Here is a 20,658-nt window from a genome sequence, read left to right as displayed (position 1 = left end):
TGGGCAACTTTTGTTCGTTATGTATTGCCCTCACAATTTTAAAATGCATTTACGAGTAGAAGTTTCCATACACTTATAACACGCCTACCTAGTAGACATGTTTTAAGACCGTGAAATTGACGACGATGCGTAACGGACCAGAACAAACAATATCTTCCAAGAGTGGGCTCAGGGGTTATATATATATATTGTGTGTAAACATAAACGCAGATAAGAAGAAGCCAAGTGTGGTGGGGAAAAGGGTATGTCTCAGAAAAACAAGAGCGAGAGACAAATCAGAAGGTAATTTCTTTTCCCTTTTTTAGAGTCTCGATATAAAATTTTAAACTTTGATTTTAATTTTTATTTAATAGAGTAGTTAGGCCTGCTCTATAACTAAGTTTTTTTTGTAATTAATTAATATTTTCAAACCCCCAAAACGGTAATTAATTAAGGACTCATGTTCTCGGCTTTTAGTAGAATTAGCAGGCCGGCCGACAGACAAAGATTTCTCTTTTCTTGTGTGTTCTGTTTTATAAACAAACCATTCCAACAGGGTTTTGCCTGAAAAGAAGAGTGTTCTGTGTGTTTGAGCTTTCTTTTTTAACCTCACACTTTCCCTTTTGTTGTTCAACGCATTCTGGGATTTTGATGAAGCTTACAAACACACCGTTAATGGAGAGTGGAGAAGTTCGAAGACTTCATGTCGTTTATTTTCTTAGCCGGATGGGACACGTGGAGCAACCCCACCTCATCCGTGTTCATCATCTCCCCCGTCGCGGCGGCGTTTATCTTCGAGGTATCAACTTTGTTTTCCTCTTTATACCAATCTAATTCATGTTAAGAATTGTTGGAGAAGAGTCCGATTCTTCTTCATATTATTATGGAGAGTCGTTACAATTCATTTGATAATTTTATTAGTTGATGAAACCATAGGACTCTATGCTTCGTCAGAAAAGGGCATGATAGCTATTTTTTTCTATATAACAGGATTATTAGTTACTCGTTGGATTTATTTGAGGCATTTAGCCTTAAGTGATTTATATGAATCATTACTATTTCTTTCTGGGGTTTCTCCATTATTCGTCTATTTACGTATTTTGCACCCAGTACTATTTTTACCCAAGGATTTGCTACGTCAGGTTTTTGAACTGAAATGCATCAATCCCCATTATTAGCTCCCTCTCTCCAATCTCATTGATTAATGATGCACGTAAGTATGATGGTATTGGGTTTTGGTATAAGAGTCATGGCCTTAACTTAGCAATGTCAATAGAATCTTCAAATGTCAAACAAAGAAGTTGTGAGTCTCGAAGATGTAGTCAAAAGTGACTTTGTTCGAGCACTCCAGAGAAGGATTTGTAATTTCTAACCATTCATTAATGAAACGAGTTTTATTTATTGTGTGCGGTGAAGACGTAAAGAGGTGGCTAGGGGAATTGAGAGGGAAGGCGATGCCCGAAGCGTTCGCGTGGTCATACAAAAGGCAAGTCAAATTATTTTTTAAAAATAATATGAGAGAGAGGAGAATTAATTGGAGTGAGAAAATGCAGAAAGTACAGAGCAGGGTACGTTTGGCAAGATCTGGTGGATGACGATCTCATAACTCCAATTTCTGACAACGAATATGTTCTTCAAGGATCCCAATTATATCCCACTGCTTTTTTTGGTAATTTCTACTCGTGACCCTTTTTTTTTTTTCATTTTTTTCTTCCCATTTTCTTCATGTTCATATCTTTTCCACAGATAATTCTCGCCTCTGTTCTTCCTCCACGCAAACAAAGGATTTGGATGCTTATGAAGATTCGGAGCGATCCATGGTGACCGACGACGGAGATTCTATGAAGGTTGAAGAACGGGCTAAGAACTTGGAGGTAGCCAAACAGGGAATTGTAGAACGTACCATGCAGAAGGAAGGTAATGATCTTTAGTATGATTTGTCCATTTTGTTTGTATTCCTTACTTATAAACTTATGTTTAACCCATTAATTAGATATAAGGATGTTAATATTGTATTGAAATCTTTGAACAGGTGAACCCATGTCAACAGTTTCATCGGCTTCGTCGTCATCGGAGCAACATGCATTTACAAAGAGCAAGAGCTACTCAAGTGGAGCTTCTACCATGCTTCGTCAATGGATTACGTGCGGGGCGATAGATACAGACGACTCCGTTTTGATCAAGAATCCATCGCCCAAAGATTCATCATTGGAAAAACCTAAAAATGGCGCCGTGTTTTGTAGAGACGACGAGATGGGTGGCTCAGCCCGAGTTCAACGAAATTCTTGGGATGGGAACCTTGAGCTCTCCTGCCAACATAGCCAACAAAATTCTCGGTAATTTATAAACTTCAAGTCATAATTGTTAGGAATTACAAATCTCTATAACGGTATGATATTGTTCACTTTCAGCATAAGCTATCATGACTTTGCTCTCTCATGACTTTGCTTTGGGCTTCCTCGAAAGGTCTTTACTTAAAAACCCTTGATGATTCCCTAAATTAACCAAACGTGGACTCCCTCCCAAAAATTCTCCCCTCGAACAAAGTACAACATAGAGCCTCCCTCGAGGCCTATGGAGCCCTCGAACATCCTCCCCTTAATCGAGGCTCAACTCTTTCTCTTGAGCCCTCAAACAAAATACACTCTTTGTTCGACACTTTAGTCACTTTTGACTACACATTCGAGGCTCACAATCATTTGTTCGACATTTGAGAATTCTACTGACATAACTAAGTTTAGAGCATGACTTTGATCACAATTGTTAGGATCGTACAACAACACACACTCAATGTAAATGAAACACAAATAACAGAGAAAGAAAATGCAAAGGCTAAAAATTTAATCTCACAGAAAAAGTTTGGATGATTCAAGGAAGAAGAGGCAGAAAGAGAGCGGCGGGGGAAAGGTGGCAGTGACTCACAAGCCGATGGCAGGACCGAACTGCTCGTAAGTTTGATAGATTTGATTTTGACGAAAATGGGTTTGAGTTTTCTTTCGTTTGTCAACGCCAAAAAGTCAATGCAGGCTATGTGGGAAGAGTTTCAAGCCAGAGAAGATGCATTCACACATGAAATCGTGTAAGGGACTCAAGTCGCTGACCAAGACTGCTACGACATCGACGAAGTCAAAGTCAACCACAGCAAAATCTTCGGACAAGGAACTGGTTTCCACGTACCTGTTGACCAACTAGGACAGCTCTCCATGGAAGGAAGAAAGAAGGTGAAATATTGGGCCAAATATGAACTCAAATCAGTGTTTAATGAAACAGAATTTGAAACCCTCCAAGAGTAGTTCCTTTGCAGCCTCTTACTAAGCCATTCTGTTCATGCCACGCTTCCCCTTTTTTGAAGTATGTGAAATCTCAGTGTACTTAAAATCAGTAGACCATTATTGTTCTTATGCCCTGTTGTTGTCCAAGATGGAATCAGCTCAAGGAATTCAAGGTTGCGTGTGCTTTAAGACTGCTCTGCCAATGGAATGGACCAGCGCTAACTTGCTTTGAAGACTCCCACAGCTCTGTAAATAACCTGCAACACAAACACAAACAAAAAAAGGGGATATAAAACAAACCAACTACTATAATAGCATATCTATTCTCCTATGACATAGTCACGTTACTTACTTCTCGCTTCTTAAGAGTAAAAGACTATCCCTACAAATCAACACGAGTCCTTCGAGTATATTTTGTCTCATATTTATTTAAGAACATTTCGAGAAGGTCACTCAACATAGAATTGTTTCAAGTAAAGTATTCTTAACCACGAAATTTTTGTGATTGAGCCACCGAAAAGGAAGGTGTATGTTGTTGTTATAGATCGTGACTTTATTCTTTCAAGTCTTTAGTAATCCTCTTTCCTAAAGATCGCTCTTATTCAAATGTTGTCTTAATTCATTTATGTACCCTCCTTTACTCGAATGTCACATAAAAAAAACTTCTAAGCAGTACAAGTAGAGATAATCATCCATTATTTTGTACCGAATATCGATTAACTTCAACCCGACAATAATGATTAATTTTAAGACTTATTGAAAATATATTAACTAAAATTGAACATGTGAATCCATCCATTTCAAGTATATAAACTAAAATATGATTTGGAACATTTTTTCTACTAACAATACTTGCCTATACACAAAAATGAATAGATACTCATTTTTACCAATACGTAGGCAAATATTTTTATTTCTCCATCCTCATTTTTCACTTTGCACCATCATCCAATGGCATAGAGTATTTGAGAAATTATACGTTCTTTAGTTCTTAGTTCGGTTCTTAATCAATCAAAAGAACTTTAAAATGAGTATTTATCTTGAGTAGGACAACTTAAAAATGAATATTTGTCTCGGGTGGGATAACTTGGGATTAAAAAACAAGATATATACGTTAGATATTAATAAAAATTCAACTTTTACCTAATTAGGATTGGGGATCTAAGAAAACACAACAAAAGAAGAAATTTATGAAACCCAGTTGAAGCAAGCAAAGGGCAACATCTCATTACTACTCAATTCATTTGAATGAAAAGATGTTTGGTAATACTTTAAAAACAACACCAACCCACAACCCTTTTTCCAATTTTCAGCTGACTTCTGACCATTTTTTTCCTCAGCTGTAAAGAACAAACAATCTAAAAAACAAAGACTTTGCACCTTTTGAAATGCCTTTAAAACTACCACCTTCATTGTTTGCTAAGCAATCTTTAGTACATATATATAGAAGGGCATGTAACACATGGCCTATGGCCTTTCCATTTCTGAGGCAATGGAGAGTGAGAGCATTTCTCATAAACACTATTATGATATCTCCATGTCAAAGAGAACAAGAAAGCCAGCCAAAATTCAGGATGAGCTTCAAAATCTCACACCGAATAACGAAGATCTTAATGTTGATAATAGAGATCGATTTGGGAGTCCTACAACAAAAGGGTTCGAGAACAACGAACATAAAAGCTTGAAGCAACTCATGAATGAAGAAGAGAAAGCAGAGACGAGGTTGGGGGAAGACGAGGGCGGCCGAGGAAGGAACTCACTTGGCCAACACTTTAGTAAAGAAGAGATGAACAAAAATCTTCAAATTGTGAAGAAACAACATCGAGATGGACTACAAGGAGTGAAGCTGAAAAAAGTGGTAGGAAATTTTTTGAGAAGTTTGATAAAAGGTGGCGATAAACACCAGCTGAAGAAGCCAACAAAAAATCATTTCTATAATTCACAATGAAGAGAAAAATGTTCATTACAACTTTATCAACAACATCGAGATGAACTACAAGATATGTTTTAACCCATTCTACCCATTCTACAAGATAAAATAATAATTATTATAAATATATATATATATATATATAGATTTTACTCATCATCATCTAGAGAACATATTTGAATAGATCCATCAAAATTCAACATATTTTCCCATAATGTCATCAAAATCGATGTTGGCAACACATGAAAGACTAGACAAATGTGCTTATAGTTATAACGTTGAAAATAGAACAAGGGATGAAAGATAAAACATACAGTTTCTGTTGGTTACTAGATAGTGTTCAACGCTACAAATCAACCCAGATTGGCCTTATGAATAGTTCATGAAATTGTTTCCTCCCAAAGCTAATCTGAAATATGCTGGATGAGTAGTTCTTTGAACAAATGATAAACAATTAGTATTATCAAGTAAAAGTTAAAGCTAGGCTTAGAAGGCCCTTGGGGACGAGCAGATGAACAATCCATAAACTGGACTAGTAACTCTTTGAACAAAATGATAATTCCATACCTGTGCTATATACCAGTGGAATGATCACCTTGATTACGAAAGGAATGTTGTTGAATTGATGATGACATCAGTGGAATGGAATTGGTCTATTTACAGATCTTCCGATTGAAGGCTGACGTTTCTACCATTATTCCAGTAGCGATTCGGTCAGGTATTTGGCGTAAGGGGCATGAAGGTCCATGCTCATTGTAACTGCTACTCCAAGGAATGCACAAACTGCTGGCACAAGTCCTAAACCATATCTCGTAACCGAAATATAGGTGGCATCGAGAGGATTGTATTTCGAAATGTGTAACGCGGTGTTACCTACATATGGCATGAGATATTACATTGTGTGGAGCCAAACGTATAATTTGGAGTTTGAAGTTTGTGCAAGAAAAACTCACTCTGAAATGATTCCAGAAAGTATAGTGCCAGCCCACATAAGATTTTGTCAAGGAAGCTCAATGAACCGCACACAAATGCACAGCCATTCAGATCCCTTCCAACTAGAACAGTTTGCATGCTCACTCCAGTCACCTGTCGAGTCAAAGTTCAAATAATTCATCATCATCAAAAGGCTGTGAAATATTATTCGTGCATGATCCAATTCTGTAATAGATCTTAAACACATTTTGGCAGCATCAACATTTACATTGTTCCCACTTAACAGGGTAGAATCTAAAGACAAACTGATGATAATATTGACATAAAGGAAAGATTACAGAGGAACCAGAAAATTTTGAGAACTCAAACATTCTTTCAACTTCGAACTCTTCGGGCCTAGTTTCTGAATATTCGCTCTATCTATGGCTAGTAGTATACCCCTTATAACTGTCCTGTCATTACTCCATCTCCAAAACATAACTTGCCTCAAGGTGTTCATGCAGTGACACTTGAGGACCATCACCTTCCCAAATCAACTTCGAACTACATACAACATTGCTCTGTTAGACTTTCGCTCACTGCATAAAGGATTTTTATGCTACCTTCACTCTCATGGCCTCAACGGGAAAATCAAACCGGAATTACACAGTTTACCTGATTTATTTCGTTCTTTATGTTTACTTTAATCTAATTCATTCATCTCCGCTGGTTTTTCATAAGCTTCCCAGTAATTTGAGTTGTTTTTAACTTCTAAACTATTTGGAAAATTTATCCACTATTTTCCCTCCTTTCCAACACTCAAACTCACAGGTACTCTGTTATTCCAATATCATTCAACCATAGCAAAGGCTAAAGAAAGAACTCACATACATCACTTTCTTTTTCAGCAATTAGTCGAAAATTTAACTATCCCACCGTTTACTAATTAGGACTTTAATATATATGCATGAACAAGTGCTTTATCATTTATTCTGGCTCCTCGATAAAATAAATTGTTGCTTGTAAGAAAATTCCTCTTCATATGTCGTAAGCACCAAAGAGATTAATGGAAAGAATGATGCATGAATATAAGGCATACGAATTTAGACATACCACCATTAAAGCATTTGCTACACCAATAACAAAGGACACGACGTACATAAAAGCACTCATGCTTGTGGGTAAAATGAGAATCACCGCACCACAAAACATCCAGAGAATGCCTCCAGCAGAATAGTAGAGCTTCAGGCGTTGGCCAGTCCAAACAACCTCCTATAATATGAACTTAAAAGGTAAACATAATATAGGAACCGGAACTAATCTTTATGCAATAATATATAAGCTTGGTATCGAAAGAGGACCTGAAGAGTTAAAGATATGATGAAGCTGAAGACGTAGATTATTGCAGGAACCTAACCAATCAACAAGACAAAAATTTCACATTGAGTGTATAAGCCTTAACAATTTGAAGAAATTTGATGGCAGGAAAAGTCGTGCAGTACCAAAGCTGTAGCTGACTGCGCCATATGCAGATCGTTAATAACATAATATGCCAGAAATGCCTGAGCATTTTTCCAAAAAAAAAAAGTAGTTAAAAGCTGCATGTATTATCGGTTGCAATTTAAGAAAATCAATTTTCAATTTAGAAATTGTGAAGATGCTGAAGTAAGTTATGACGTACAAGTTGCTACTTTCCCTACATCCCATTAAGATTTAAGCCGAGTTAAAACACATATATTTATCTGACCTTACCCTCATCAATCCTTGGCAGAACACAACAATGGAATTGGAAAAGAAAAGAAAAAAAGCCAATGAGGTTCTAATTGAATACTGAATTTCTAAAATTATAAGACTTTCAGTTGCCATAGATGCATTCTCTTAGTTTACTGAATTTGATATAAAGTTGAAAATAGTCGACATGCCAACAGCAACCATAAAGATTTGGCATAACTGAGGGCTTTATATTTGTTATGAAGGATGACTAAATTTTCCTTTCCTCTTTGTTCATTGAAAAATGTAAGTGCAGTAAAGGAATAAAGAAAGTCGGCTTACCTGTGAAACATTGATAATCAGTCTCGTAAGTACATAAGCAAGAGCAACTTGATAATATAAAACTTTCTTGAACCAATATGACCACGAAATCCTTGCATGCCGATTTCCATGTACAGCAACCTTCAAACTATTTGTTGACCAAGCATCAGTAAGTTCCTTAGCCAACTAAAAATATTTTGAACGCATACAAATAAAGCTGGAAGTCTTGGTAAACAAAGAAAGGACTATTTTAACCAAATGTTCACCTATATTACAATATTGACAACTACGAAATAGCAAATTATCACAAGGTCTGCATTTTTCTTTTTTCTGACCACACCATCAATTCATCTCATCATGGAAAAAAAAGGTAGTTTGAAAAATCTAGGTCTATGGAAATAGAGGCAGGTTTCTCATCACAAAGGTCAATGTTAGCAAGACATGCGTATGCAAATATTAAGGAGAAAAATAAACAAAGATCAATTAAACTCTTTGGCATACCTTGGCTCCTTGGTCCCAACTAGAAATACGACCACAAAGCAGCAGCCAATGAAAATTGAAATATATGCTATCATTCGGTACTGCACGAGTGAAAGAGCACCGATAACAGGCTTGAAGGAAGTTTTTTAAAAGAGAATAACCTTGTAAAATTACATTACCTGATGTTCAATATCTACATGAGATTTTGCCTTCGAGATACTAAACACTAACAAAGCCACTGCATACAGGCTAAGATTTGCAACCTGCAAAAGAAGAACTCAGTTCAACATCTAAGATAGACTCATACAGAGAAGTGCACTAAATACATCAAAACAATGAGAAGTCAGGGCCCTACCATGTTAAAAGCATTGCGGCAACTAGCCAATGCCACTCTACTGGTTGAATTCAGTGTAATACAATTTATCATAGACCTGCGCACAACCAATGCCAGAGCTGAGAACTTCCTTTCGTTTTTTCTTTTAACTTTTTATCTTCTGGGCTGAAAAGACCAAGAACTTTTGAAGTAAAAAATAGGGGATAACTATAGATACTGAATGAGCAGCGGCTTCTTAATGACACCAACTAGCATTGTTCACCTAAACTTTAAAAAGTGCTACCCAAAGAAACATTTCCAAGAAACCTATGAAAGAATTGTAAAAAATTGTTTTTCATATTTAAGAATCGCTGTCCAGTAATTTTCTCAAGACAGAAAACATAGTAAAACTCAAGAAAATAGAGAGATGACCAACCATGATATCAAGTGTTCCTCACCCTTTTTCTGGGAAAAAATATTTTAATTGAAAAGGTCAAATTAAAAAGGGTCGGTCCATACATATGTGAAACCTGAGTGGCTGCCCAACCAACATTAAAGATTGCCGCAAAAAAGCTGTAGCCTACAGTTCGCAATGTTGATGAACTTCGAGAATAGAATATGCACGGTATGCAGCCACCAAAAACAGAAGAAAACGAAACTGCCACTAACATAGATCCTGCACCATGCCATATTTTGAAACGTCCGAACCGGTCTATCTATCATATAAACAAGGAAATTAAAATTATTAAAGTTGTGTGTGATAAAAATGACAACGGTTGTTTTGAATTACTAAGTAATAAACACCTGATCCTGAGTAGTAATAAACCACAAATAGCTCAACAGAAAAAATCAAGACCACCTCATCAAGCACTCACAAACTTCAGTTTAACAGCCAAACTTAAATGTGGTTTATTACATCATTCTCTCATGGGCAAGAATGAATAAATATTTTAGATCATGGTTTATTACATCTTAAATGGAACTTAAGTGAAGACAAGAAGTAACAATCATTCAGAATAATTAATAAAATTAGATCCATACTGTATCTGCAACAACTATAATCTCAATCCTCCAAGTCATAACAAAAAATATATATATATTTAGAAAGGGAAAACAAATATGCCAACAAAGATAAGTGGAAACCCATGAAAGAAATGGACCATAGCTGTCCCGAGTTCAAATGATGCAGCAAACAATAGTATACATATAACATATGGTGAGCTATGGCATACCAGTTCACCAGCAACAATTGTTGTTAACCCATCAGCTACTTGACCCGAAAGCATAACTGTAGCAGCATTCCTAAAAATTTTATGATATGATAGATTTACAATAAGCATGAGAGGTCCTCAACGGAATAATAATGAAAAAACAGAATTGGAGGGGGAAAGCAAAACTCGCGGACACCATATATATTATTAGAAGTAAATTCATCCAATCCTTAAAAGAGTGTGTTGTTACTAATTTTTGGAAAACCTTGATCATGAAAGTTGGTCAGCATGAAATGAAAGGTTGACCAACAAGGACATCTTTCCAGCCAAAGTTACCAACATCACTAAATTCATTCATTGCATTACCAATGTCAAGAAATGTATGTTGATGGTTCTGTGACCTTTAAATCTAGAATTTATTATGTTAACATAAACTTGCAATTCTCTTCCTCCATAGTCTCACTGCGCACTAGCCACTATATTATAATTGAATTCCTGTAAAAGATCCAAAACAACGAATATTTTCCTAGACAAATATGAATACATAATACACGGGTGGAAAATGTCGTACAGCAAAGTGGACTCAATTTTTATATTTAACTTCGAGCAGCCATAAGAACTTAGTTCAAAGTCCTCAAACCTCATAAAGAGCCAATCATCTATTCTAAATGTTTGGCATGAAAAAAACTGAGAGTGGATGGGGGAGATACAAGAACAATAGAAGACACTATAATTAACTAATAGATGGAAGAAGACGAGAGTATGGAAACGTACTACATTTCATATAACATAAGTGAAAAATGTACAAACTACGTAGAAAACAGCAGTTCTCCAGTATCCAAATCAAATCAAATCGAATTGTTGTGTCAAAAGATAAGTACCCCGGAGATAATCCAATATCCGTCAAGAAAAGTAACAGATACGTAAACCAGCAGGCAGCAGTAATGTCATTGAGCATATGCCCCAGACCGAAACAGAATATCGACCATCTTCCGATGGGTTGAGCAAGTGACACAAAACTTTCATCATGATTACTCATGATGGAAATGACAATACCAAACTTGGTTTCCTGAAAAGAAAGAACCAAAAGCTTCAGAATGCAGAATTAAGGTACCAATTCTCAATGTTTATTTAACTTCAAATTTAAGAGGAATTCAATATCATCAACCACATCAAACCTGCTATAGTCCACAGCAGCCGTCCCCAATATGTCGTCTTTTCTTTTACTTCCTTTTCTTTTTCATATGTCACCTTCAGCCTAAGATACCTGATTCAAAAGAAAGAAATAGTAAAATTAATTTGCAGCAAAACAGATTTCCTTGCGATAGAGTTGCCATAAGATCATTTTTCACATCGGCAATATTCTCCCATCAAGATAACCATTGAATAGCTTAGCAATCTTAGCATTCAAAAATTAAACCCGATCCGTCGAGCCAAAAGGGAAAGAACTAACAAAGAAAGAAATGCGCGGGAATTCTTAATTCATAACGAAACTGCTAATGAACTCAAATTTAAAATTCACTGCCTGCAGGCGACTTTAGATCATACAGTTTCAGTATTAATATTACCCGTCAATTCCATAAATTGAATGAGCAGAAAACAAAATCAGACAGCGACCTAATCACAATAAGCCTATTCCGTCCGCTCTTAACTAGTTTCAGGGCCACCAAATGCCACAAAGAAATTTAAGACGGCAAAAATGGACATATACAGACGCCATACAAGAAGCTTTTCTTAAAATAGACGAAAAATCAGTCATGGATAGAAGAATACAGACAGAAGAAGCAAGGAATCAAACGCCCGTGGAAGATAGGCCGAGCTGAAGCCCCTCCAACTGTGGATTATAGCCACAAAAGGAAAGCATTTACACGACACATCCTAGGTCAAGGCTATGTTTGGAATTCTGGAGAAGTGGATACAAAAAGAAATCTACGGAGAACAAGAATCAGCCTCGAATTTATCATCAAACATCGAGTTTGATCTCTTTCTTCATCTGCCCTATTTTACGACCTGTTACACACATTGGAATGCGTGCACCGCCACAGAATACCGATAAGCCATAATATGAATCTGATCTTTGAGAACGTGGCTTTGGAAACAAGACCGAACGATCGAAAAACAAAACTGTCCAATAAAAGACTTCATCAAAGCCAAAAAAGAAAAAGAGAGTTCTGATACCGTCATCACACTTCCTCCTCTTCCGCCGCCACCATCCGCCGAGACGCGTGGAAGAGCTTTGATGATGTGGTGTTTATCAGAAACTGAAACAGGTTAAATCCATCACAAATCTTCATTTGTGGCTTTGAAAATCTTGCTTCTAGAGCTGAGATTGGGACTGGTCCATCGTGGGACCATCATGGTGGCTTTGATCTTCCGTTATCACTAACATTTGCGGCGAGGAATCATTTTCAAATTTAAAGGTTCCGAAAATTGGGATTCATCTAATCTCTTCAACAGAGGATGGCGGGTTCCTTGGAGCACGGAATTGGAAGAACGCGCCTCCAAAATACGACAAATTATTCCTTAAACTAATTTTTTAAATAAGGTTCTAATTTAGGAACAAAAATTCTTCAATTAATAATTTATTTATAAATTTAGTAGGACAAAAATACTCTAATTTCTTCAACACTATTTTTTTTTATTAAAGCATACTCTAATTTCTTCAACACTTCAATTCTTTATAACCCATAGATACATACATATATAAAATTTAAATCTTCCATAATAGAGGTATATTGTTGTTAAATTATACTCATTTTTACAATTTACATCGATATTTCTTCTTTTCACGATGGTTTGATAAGTAATAATATATTTTTTTTCTCACAAAAAAAGAATAATAACAAAAATACTATTTGTCCAAAAAAAATTAAATGGTTAAATCTTTTATTTAAAAATTTTAATAATAAAAAAATATGTGTATTAGCCATTTTATAATTCTATCAGGAAAAAAATGTGATATAAATTTATTTTAAAAGAAAAAAACTAATACTTTAGACATTTATTTTAAAGAAAATGATAGGTCCAATCGCAAAAATATATATGTGATAGAAATTTACTCTTAAAAAACGACATGTGAGATATTTATTTTTACAAAAATAATAAATACGTTGAAGACAGTGTTCTCTCATCCAATGAATTTTAAGATTGTTTGAGAGAACCTTTTTGGACCATTTCTTTTTCCTTTTGTTACATTTAAAATTTTATATTTAAGAGAATTTTGACATCATTTATTAAAGCTATCATACTTATATTTGAATTTTGTGTAATTTTTATGTTTAATGAAATTTTGGATTTTCAATTTTATATCTATATTAAAATTGTACCAGGAATTAAAATTGTAATTTAATATTTAAAAAAAAAAAAAAAAAACAAAAACAAAAACAAAGTATGATTACAAGACACGAAAAATTAAAAAACTAAATAAAAAAAAATAAAAAAAGTGATATACAAATTAAACTAAATCGTGATATAAAAGAAACCGAACCACCAAACACGAAAGTAAAAACGAAACTGGGTCAAAGCCCAAGTTCCTTGAGGCAGAGGCCAACCCTAGGGTCTACCTCACAAGAGACCCGAACCCAACATTCTCTCTGTTCGTATGATCCTAGTCAACCCTAATTTACACATAGATATATTTTCATCCAATTTCAATACCTTTTCCTAACCCTCTAACTAACATAAGTATTTGAGCTTTGTGGGTGGTCAAGCATCACGAGTCCTCGTCTCCTCAAACAAATTTTATTGTTGTTATCACGTAAACGCTATGTTACTTTATTGGTCCCAAATTTGACGCTCTGGACATATATTCCATCTCCAACTCCAAACAACCGTTTAAAAACACGAATTACAATACTAATATTGGAACAGAACACAATAAAATCATGAATAATATACTCAAAACAGTTTAAGAATCCAACAAAAACAAAACCAAAAGAGCTGCAACAACCAAACTCTTCAATGGCAGCCATTTGTTTCCAATGGTGTAAGCTTCCCCCTTATCTGTTCCATTTCTACTGCCTCCTCCACCTGCAATTTTAAAGAACAACACCTTAATTTTGCTTTCCAAACTAAAAAAAAACTGTAGAAAATTGATCATCAAATTACCAGTGGAGCTAATGGCCGGAGAAGGACTTATGGGAGCTGCAGCAGCAGAGGAGCTTTGCGCCTTGCCAAATTGATAGAAAACTTGAGCCTCCGGTGAACTGGGCGGCAAGTTTAATAGAGCTGCAACAACCCCATTTAAAAGAAGAACACGAAGAACACGAAGAACACGAAGAACACGAAGAACGCGGAGTAGTTACCAGGACAATTGGAGACATTGGCAGGGGCGTGGCAGACATCAGGCAGGCCCAAGGCAAGGGTGACATTAATCTGAAGCCCCAAGTCAGGGTCATTTCGGTCTTTCACTATAACGCACAGGCATTTCTTGTTGCTTTTAAGCACGCCCTTCAGCCCACTGCAACAGTCCGGCGTTGGAGCCTTTGCGTCACCGCTCACGTACGCTAGACACGTCGCCATTCCAGCCAATTGCTGCGTGCATTCCTCCCTGTCTTTCTCTGCATCTCCTGCAATAAAGCTCACCGCCGGTGAGGCTAACAGGAGTGCTAACAAAAGCCATTTGCAAGCAAAATGAAAGCCCATTTTCTGTGAATTGAAGAACGCAATGATGAAGAGAGTTTATGGGTTTCCACTTCCTTTTATGCGTGGAAGATGCGAGTGGAAGAGGGGAAAATTGGTGGGATTTCTTTTCTTTATTCTTAATTATTATTATTATTATTATTATATTATATTTTTTTTATATTAAAAAAATATTTAATTTTACAAAAATAATACTTAATTTCTATATATTGTTTTAAATAATGCAATGATTTTGAAAATTAATTTAATTACTTAAATTATAGTGTAGATATGAGATTTAGGGATATAAAAAAAAAATGAAAATTGTTGGACACGTGTCACGATTTGAGGAAGAGGAGGATAGTGGTGGGGGAATCCTTCACCAAACGCACTAGAGCTTAGATAAACAAATGGCTTTAGGTTTCACACGCTGCCTATGTACGTAATACTGACATATGAAACATTTTAATCTTACCTCATTAATCTCGTACTTTATATTTTAAATTTTAATAATTACATATATTCGCTCGAATTTATAAATGTGTTAGTTTAGTTATACGTTAACATAGAACCTTTTTAAACTTTTTATTAATAAAATTTAAGCGCGTTAATACTAAATTTCATGAATAGTTTTTAAATATAATATCAATTATTAAAAATATTTATAAATTTTTTTAAAAAATAAAAAAAAAAAATATTAATGAAATTTGTTCGAAAGATTATTCAAATTTTTTAAAATTTTTAGATATTTTTATTAATTTAGTTAAATATATTGATAATCATCTCCCTCTTATTGGGCCTCACAGTCCATAGTATTACTTTACAAAGCCCAATATGCTATCGCTTATCAAAGCCTATTTTGTCATTATCCGCTCCATATGGCCCATTAAACAGTTTTGGAGCCCTCTCAATCCATTAAAAAGGCAAAATTAAATTTTTAAAATTATGTAACTGAATTTTTAAATTTTAAATTTTAAGTTTAATAAATTTTTAATATATATATATATATATTTTTTTTTTTTTTAATTAAGAAATCTACGTATTAAAAAAAATTATAAACTAATTGAAATTTTATGTGTAGAATGCCACGAATGGATCAATGACTTGTGAAATAAAATAAAAAAAATTGGAAGATTTTTCAAATTTTATAAACATGTTAAACATGCGATTAAAAGTTTATAAATATTTTTTTTAAAGCTCATGAACAAAATTTTTTATATCAATTTGAGATTTTGAATATCATTCTATCATGATCTTTCTTGGTGGGGTCTATTTAGTTTAGCTTTTTCAACACTTTTTCTTCTTCTTGTTGTCTGGGTGTACATTCTGGCAACTCGACAACCTACACCAATTCAAACTCGAACTATAGGGGTTGGGTTGGGTTTGATTAGTATTTCGGGTAGGGTTGGGTTCATTTTTTTGAATCCGAACTAAATTGGTTCGATTTCGGATTCATGGGCAAAACCTTCAAGTTGACTCGAGCCAAATAAAAATATATAAAATATATTAAGAATTTTTTTGTATTAATGGGTTTGGCAAAGTGGTATTGAGTCCAGACAATGTTGAATTGTGGTTTCGGTATTTAATTGTCTTTTAGTTTTATGACAATGTTGAATTGGTGGTTTCGATATTTAATTGTCTTTAGTTTTATGATAATATTGAGCTAGCTATGTTAATAGGTTACAATTTTTGCTCATTATTTTTTTAGTGTATTTATTATATTTTATCTAAAACTGTATTCGAATAATTATAAATTGGGGACAAATAAAACTTAAAAAAAATATTTGACAACCTTTTTTATTGTATTTATTATAGTTTTCTGTTTTTATTTTGTTTTTTTTTATTGTATTTATTATAGTTTATACTGTATTTATTATAATTATAAATTAATTAGGGACAAATAAAACTTAAAAAAAAATATTTGACAACCTTTTTTTAATTGTATTTATTATATTTTATCTAAAATTGTATTCGAATAATTATAAGTAGGGACAAATAAAACTTAAAAAAAATATTTGACAACCCAACCCGAACCCGAAAATAGGATTAGGTTGGGTTACCAATTATAAAGTGGGGCCAAATAAAACTTAAAAAAATATATTTGACAACTTTTTTTTATTGTATTTATTATATTTTATCTAAAATTGTATCCGAATAATTATAAATTGGGGACGAATAAAACTTAAAAAAAAATATTTGACAACCCAACCTGAAAATAGAATTGGGTTGGGTTGGGTTGGATTACCAATTCAACTAACCCGAACTTTTGGGTTAGGTCAAAAAAATCATCGAACCCGGACCATATATACCCCTAGTCGTTGTCACATATATGCTTATTCATTAAGGTTCTTAATTAATCTTTACATATTTTTTTCTCTCTTTTGTAGGCTTTTTTTTTTAAGTGAAGTAGCTTTATGAGTCAGTCATGTGTAGTGGGTGGGATCTGATCGACACACAACACATCGTACCATTTGGGAACCCATTGTTGCATTATTGTCATCCGCATAACATAAAAGTGTCAAACAAAAAGATGCAATGTCCAATCAGGGACCCAAAGTAATGTAAGGAAGCTCGGAGGAGAATTCAAATATTTTTAGATCCCAATTGGAGATGAGAACGAAGCTCGTTACAAATAGTATAAGAGCCAAACACCGGGCGGTGTGCGAACAAGGACGTTGGGCTTGGGCCGTTACAAGTATATGCATATATTGTTACTCTTCATTAGTCAACATAGCCTCCTCGAACAATCTTCCATATATATATATATAATTTTAAAAATTCAAATAAATATTTTATAACATAATAAGCTAAAAATAATCAAGCAAAATAATTGTTTTTTTAAAAAAAGCAAAGTTATATTTTAATTTACCATATAGAAAACTACAAGTGACACAAATTCAAATTAACTTTTTAAAGTTATTTAATCCTTTAATTTTGACCATATTACCCTATGCTTTGAACATTACATTTAAATATACAAAAAAACAAAAATGAAAAATAACTAAGCAACTGCCAACAACCACGTCACAAGAGTAACAGTAATGAAAAGACCAGTCTTCACGTCCATTGACTGACAGGCAGGTAACCTTAAAAAGCCATGAGAGTCACTAATTAACTAATCATAAACACACTTTAATTAATTAAATCATTAATTACAATGACACTTGGCATTGATTTATTGGTTAACACTAGTCCATAATTATTATAAAAAATTCAAAGAAACGTACGTGTAAAATGACGTGGCCATATTTTCCCCACCTGCTCCGGTGTTTTTTGGGCGTTTAATTTTGATCTGACTTTTTCTCTTTTAATTACTTTTCTTAAAAACATGTAACAACGGGATTGCCTCGTATACATGGTAGGTCGGTCGTACGTGGAGCATTTTAATTGGCTAGTAGCTCTGACTCGAATCTCGACCATACAAAGCCATTGTATGCATTATTGGAAGCCTTTTCTTTTATATATATATATATATAAAAGCTCCATATAATTAAAGACCAGTCCCTAAATCTCCTAAAAAAGCTCTCAAACCGCCGTCCATGGCTGCCAACGGAGGCTCCTCCGCCGCAAATTCCCACTCTCAGCCCACTTTCCCTCTTCATCTCTGCTTCTTCTTCCTCATCCTCCTCATGTTCTTGTCCTTCTCTTGGTACTCCAATTACGAGTCGGTTGTCGAAGGCGTCTTTGATCAACTCAAGCTTCTTCTCATCGTCTCGCCGCTCCTCCTCCTCCTCCTCGTCCACTGGCTCTCCAACGCCGGAAACTTTCTTTTACCGGAAAAAGACTCGCTCCACCACGCCGGTGGGACGCCATGGGGCGTCGGGTTCTTGTTGGTTCTTCTCCTTTTCATGATCTCGTACCAGTCCTACTTCCAAGAACGGTGGTTTCCTCTATTGAGCCGGTGATCGGATCGACGAATCGCTGTTGAATGGTGGCGCGACAGGTTTGAGTGATTGTGTATTGGGAAGTTTAATTTGTCGTCTTGTTGTCGTCTAACAATACTTTTTCTAATTATTAATGTAATTAGCTTCTTCTTCTCCTTTTCATTTTATTTTTCATCTAGTAGTAAATATTTAATTCTTTTTCTACGTCAAGTAAATTCCTCTTTAATACGTGTATAAAATATACTATACAACTTTCCTTGAGACCTATGGAGTTCTCGAACGGCCTACTCTTAATCGAGCCTCGATTCCTTCAGTGGAGCCCACGAACAAGTACACTGTTTGTTCGACATTTGAGTCACTTTTGACTAAACCTTCGAAACTCATAACTTCTTTGTTTGATATTTGAAAATTATATTGACATGGGTATGATATTATTCACTTTGAGTATAAAGTATCATGATTTTGCTTTCGATTTTCCCAAAATGCCTCGTTCGAATAAGATAGTATTCCTTACTAATAAATCCATGATTAACTCCTTAATTAGTCGATGTGGGACTCCTTTCTCAACAATCCTCAACACCGATCACAATTACCACCTCAACGTCCTCCAGTTCCTCCGCCTCTTCCAGCAGCTTGCCGATCTATGCTCTTCAACCCCATTACTCCGACCAGTGCCTTCGCTGCTATGGTGATTCCCACCATTAAAGTCTCCTCCACCATGCGTGATGAAAACCGAGTTATAATTTATACTATTTGTAAGGATCAGTAGCTTCCCTGTTCTCATCTTTACCATCCGGATTGTATTCTTCCTTGGCTTTCTAATCATGATTCTTGCCCGCTTTAAGCTTCCATCTGAACACCCTTCTGATCATGTGAGAGGTAGAGGGGCAACTATGGCCTTGTTGAGGGTTGGGGATTGGATGTAACAATCCGAGACCACAACTAGTAGATATTGTCGGTTTAAGTCTGTTACGTAATGTAACACCGTCAGCCTCACAGTTTTACAATGCGTGTATTAGGCATAAGGAATGTTTCGTTCCCCTTTCCAACCGAGGTGAGATCTCACAATTCACTCCTTGGGGGTTCCACTAGCAAATATTATCTCTTTGCATTTTCCTTTTTGGGCTTCCTCAAGGTTATAGAACGCGTCTACTAGAGGGAGGTTCCACACTTTAAGATATGTTTTGTTCCCCTCTTCAATCGATGTAGATCTCCCAGTTTCTAGAATGACTATTGACGATCAATATAGCGCTGCCTAAAAATACAATAAATTTATTCATCATGATTTAGCTTTATATCATATTTGGTTCTGAACTATAAACCATCAGCCAAATTTAGTTTCATCTATAGGAACAATAAATTTCTACGATGGTATAATATTGTTTACTTTGAGCAAAAGTTTTCATCGTTTTAAGTTGTTAGTTTTTTTAAAGAGCCTTGTACCAATAGAGATGATGTCCGTTACTTATATACCTATGATCTTTTCTTTAATTAGTTAACGTGAGACTCCAATACGAAGCAATGAAATTACAAAACTGACCTCGTTAGAGAGGTTCAGTATTAGGGCAAAGCCGCTCAACAAAGAGGGAGAGGAAAGAAAATAAAAGAGACCGAATCATATTGAGAAAGGTTCTATTCTTTCTCTTTGAAGTACCATTTTAAACGTGAGTTGATGTTGGATGTCAGAAGAAATACTAGACGATAGAGGAGTTTGCTCCGTCTCTTAAAGATTCTCAAACCTACCACCACCACCACCATGATACCTAAAATATCAAACATTGTTATCCTGTACGAGACTATTGTTGGAAGCTAGTTCTTTCATTTCATAACGTCTTTCATGGTTTTATGCACCTACTTGGCTCCTCGAGAGTGTAGATTTCTACTTTCTCTAAAACCACCTTAAATATAACGATCTTACTTGAACGGGATCTGTTCTATAAGTTGTACTTTCATATCCTTGAATTTCAAAAAACCGCCTTATATAGGCTTTGATTATCAATGTTACTCGTGAAATATTCAATCAATA

At 35.1% G+C, this 20,658-nt stretch overlaps 5 protein-coding genes across 9 annotated transcripts; 3 read left to right on the top strand and 2 right to left on the bottom strand.

Moving 5' to 3' along the window:
- Window positions 1-654: 654 nt before the first annotated feature.
- Window positions 655-3,183, top strand: LOC111461160 (protein UPSTREAM OF FLC-like). Its single transcript, XM_023104658.1, has 7 exons — window positions 655-778; window positions 1,396-1,469; window positions 1,537-1,648; window positions 1,726-1,896; window positions 2,012-2,315; window positions 2,832-2,927; window positions 3,006-3,183. The coding sequence occupies exons 1-7, from the start codon at window positions 655-657 to the stop codon at window positions 3,169-3,171; spliced, it is 1,047 nt and encodes a 348-aa protein (XP_022960426.1). The 3' UTR covers window positions 3,172-3,183.
- On the bottom strand, window positions 3,019-12,616 carry LOC111460687 (major facilitator superfamily domain-containing protein 12-like). 5 transcript variants are annotated; one of them, XR_002713456.1, is made up of 15 exons: window positions 12,307-12,616; window positions 11,307-11,395; window positions 11,010-11,197; window positions 10,150-10,219; window positions 9,437-9,633; window positions 8,960-9,035; window positions 8,784-8,867; window positions 8,626-8,705; window positions 8,146-8,272; window positions 7,596-7,655; window positions 7,455-7,505; window positions 7,207-7,365; window positions 6,135-6,267; window positions 5,496-6,054; window positions 3,019-3,508 (listed from the first exon to the last, which is right to left on the bottom strand). XR_002713456.1 is itself a non-coding variant. In XM_023103920.1 (15 exons), the coding sequence occupies exons 4-15, from the start codon at window positions 11,165-11,167 to the stop codon at window positions 5,876-5,878; spliced, it is 1,374 nt and encodes a 457-aa protein (XP_022959688.1). In that variant the 5' UTR covers window positions 11,168-11,197; window positions 11,307-11,395; window positions 11,906-12,138; window positions 12,307-12,616; the 3' UTR covers window positions 5,349-5,875. The 5 variants fall into 5 exon arrangements, 4 of the variants coding, with proteins under 4 accessions (XP_022959688.1, XP_022959687.1, XP_022959689.1 ...); XM_023103920.1 differs by lacking the exon at window positions 3,019-3,508 and adding an exon at window positions 11,906-12,138 and having other exon boundaries at window positions 5,349-6,054; XM_023103919.1 differs by lacking the exon at window positions 3,019-3,508 and having other exon boundaries at window positions 5,349-6,054.
- On the top strand, window positions 4,390-5,267 carry LOC111460691. Its single transcript, XM_023103926.1, has one exon. It carries the CDS (start codon window positions 4,714-4,716, stop codon window positions 5,197-5,199), a length of 486 nt encoding a protein of 161 aa, XP_022959694.1. The 5' UTR covers window positions 4,390-4,713; the 3' UTR covers window positions 5,200-5,267.
- A 1,239-nt stretch (window positions 12,617-13,855) lies between the features above and the next one.
- On the bottom strand, window positions 13,856-14,798 carry LOC111460690 (protein YLS3-like). The gene is made up of 3 exons (XM_023103925.1): window positions 14,433-14,798; window positions 14,236-14,355; window positions 13,856-14,157 (listed from the first exon to the last, which is right to left on the bottom strand). The coding sequence occupies exons 1-3, from the start codon at window positions 14,770-14,772 to the stop codon at window positions 14,036-14,038; spliced, it is 582 nt and encodes a 193-aa protein (XP_022959693.1). The 5' UTR covers window positions 14,773-14,798; the 3' UTR covers window positions 13,856-14,035.
- Window positions 14,799-18,238: 3,440 nt separating this feature from the next.
- On the top strand, window positions 18,239-18,799 carry LOC111460692. The gene has a single exon (XM_023103927.1). The coding sequence runs from the start codon at window positions 18,288-18,290 to the stop codon at window positions 18,651-18,653; it is 366 nt and encodes a 121-aa protein (XP_022959695.1). The 5' UTR covers window positions 18,239-18,287; the 3' UTR covers window positions 18,654-18,799.
- The last annotated feature ends 1,859 nt before the right edge of the window (window positions 18,800-20,658 follow it).

Source organism: Cucurbita moschata, unplaced genomic scaffold, assembly GCF_002738365.1.
Source record: "Cucurbita moschata cultivar Rifu unplaced genomic scaffold, Cmos_1.0 Cmo_Scf00024, whole genome shotgun sequence".
In the NCBI taxonomy this organism is placed as follows: Eukaryota; Viridiplantae; Streptophyta; class Magnoliopsida; order Cucurbitales; family Cucurbitaceae; genus Cucurbita; species Cucurbita moschata.
Note: the sequence above shows the minus strand (reverse complement) of the source record. Positions and strands in the feature narration are given on the sequence as shown.

Coding starts and splice junctions, on each gene's coding strand:
- LOC111460687 (XM_023103920.1), bottom strand. CDS start 11,167: ATGAGTAATCATGATGAAAGTTTTGTGTCACTTGCTCAACCCATCGGA. Junction 7,366..7,454: donor TCATATCTTTAACTCTTCAG/GTCCTCTTTCGA, acceptor TTCATATTATAG/GAGGTTGTTTGGACTGGCCA. Junction 6,055..6,134: donor CTTTCTGGAATCATTTCAGA/GTGAGTTTTTCT, acceptor TGCCATATGTAG/GTAACACCGCGTTACACATT.
- LOC111460691 (XM_023103926.1), top strand. CDS start 4,714: ATGGCCTATGGCCTTTCCATTTCTGAGGCAATGGAGAGTGAGAGCATT.
- LOC111460692 (XM_023103927.1), top strand. CDS start 18,288: ATGGCTGCCAACGGAGGCTCCTCCGCCGCAAATTCCCACTCTCAGCCC.
- LOC111460690 (XM_023103925.1), bottom strand. CDS start 14,772: ATGGGCTTTCATTTTGCTTGCAAATGGCTTTTGTTAGCACTCCTGTTA. Junction 14,356..14,432: donor CAATGTCTCCAATTGTCCTG/GTAACTACTCCG, acceptor GGGTTGTTGCAG/CTCTATTAAACTTGCCGCCC. Junction 14,158..14,235: donor TCCGGCCATTAGCTCCACTG/GTAATTTGATGA, acceptor TTAAAATTGCAG/GTGGAGGAGGCAGTAGAAAT.
- LOC111461160 (XM_023104658.1), top strand. CDS start 655: ATGGAGAGTGGAGAAGTTCGAAGACTTCATGTCGTTTATTTTCTTAGC. Junction 2,316..2,831: donor CATAGCCAACAAAATTCTCG/GTAATTTATAAA, acceptor TTAATCTCACAG/AAAAAGTTTGGATGATTCAA. Junction 2,928..3,005: donor ATGGCAGGACCGAACTGCTC/GTAAGTTTGATA, acceptor AAGTCAATGCAG/GCTATGTGGGAAGAGTTTCA.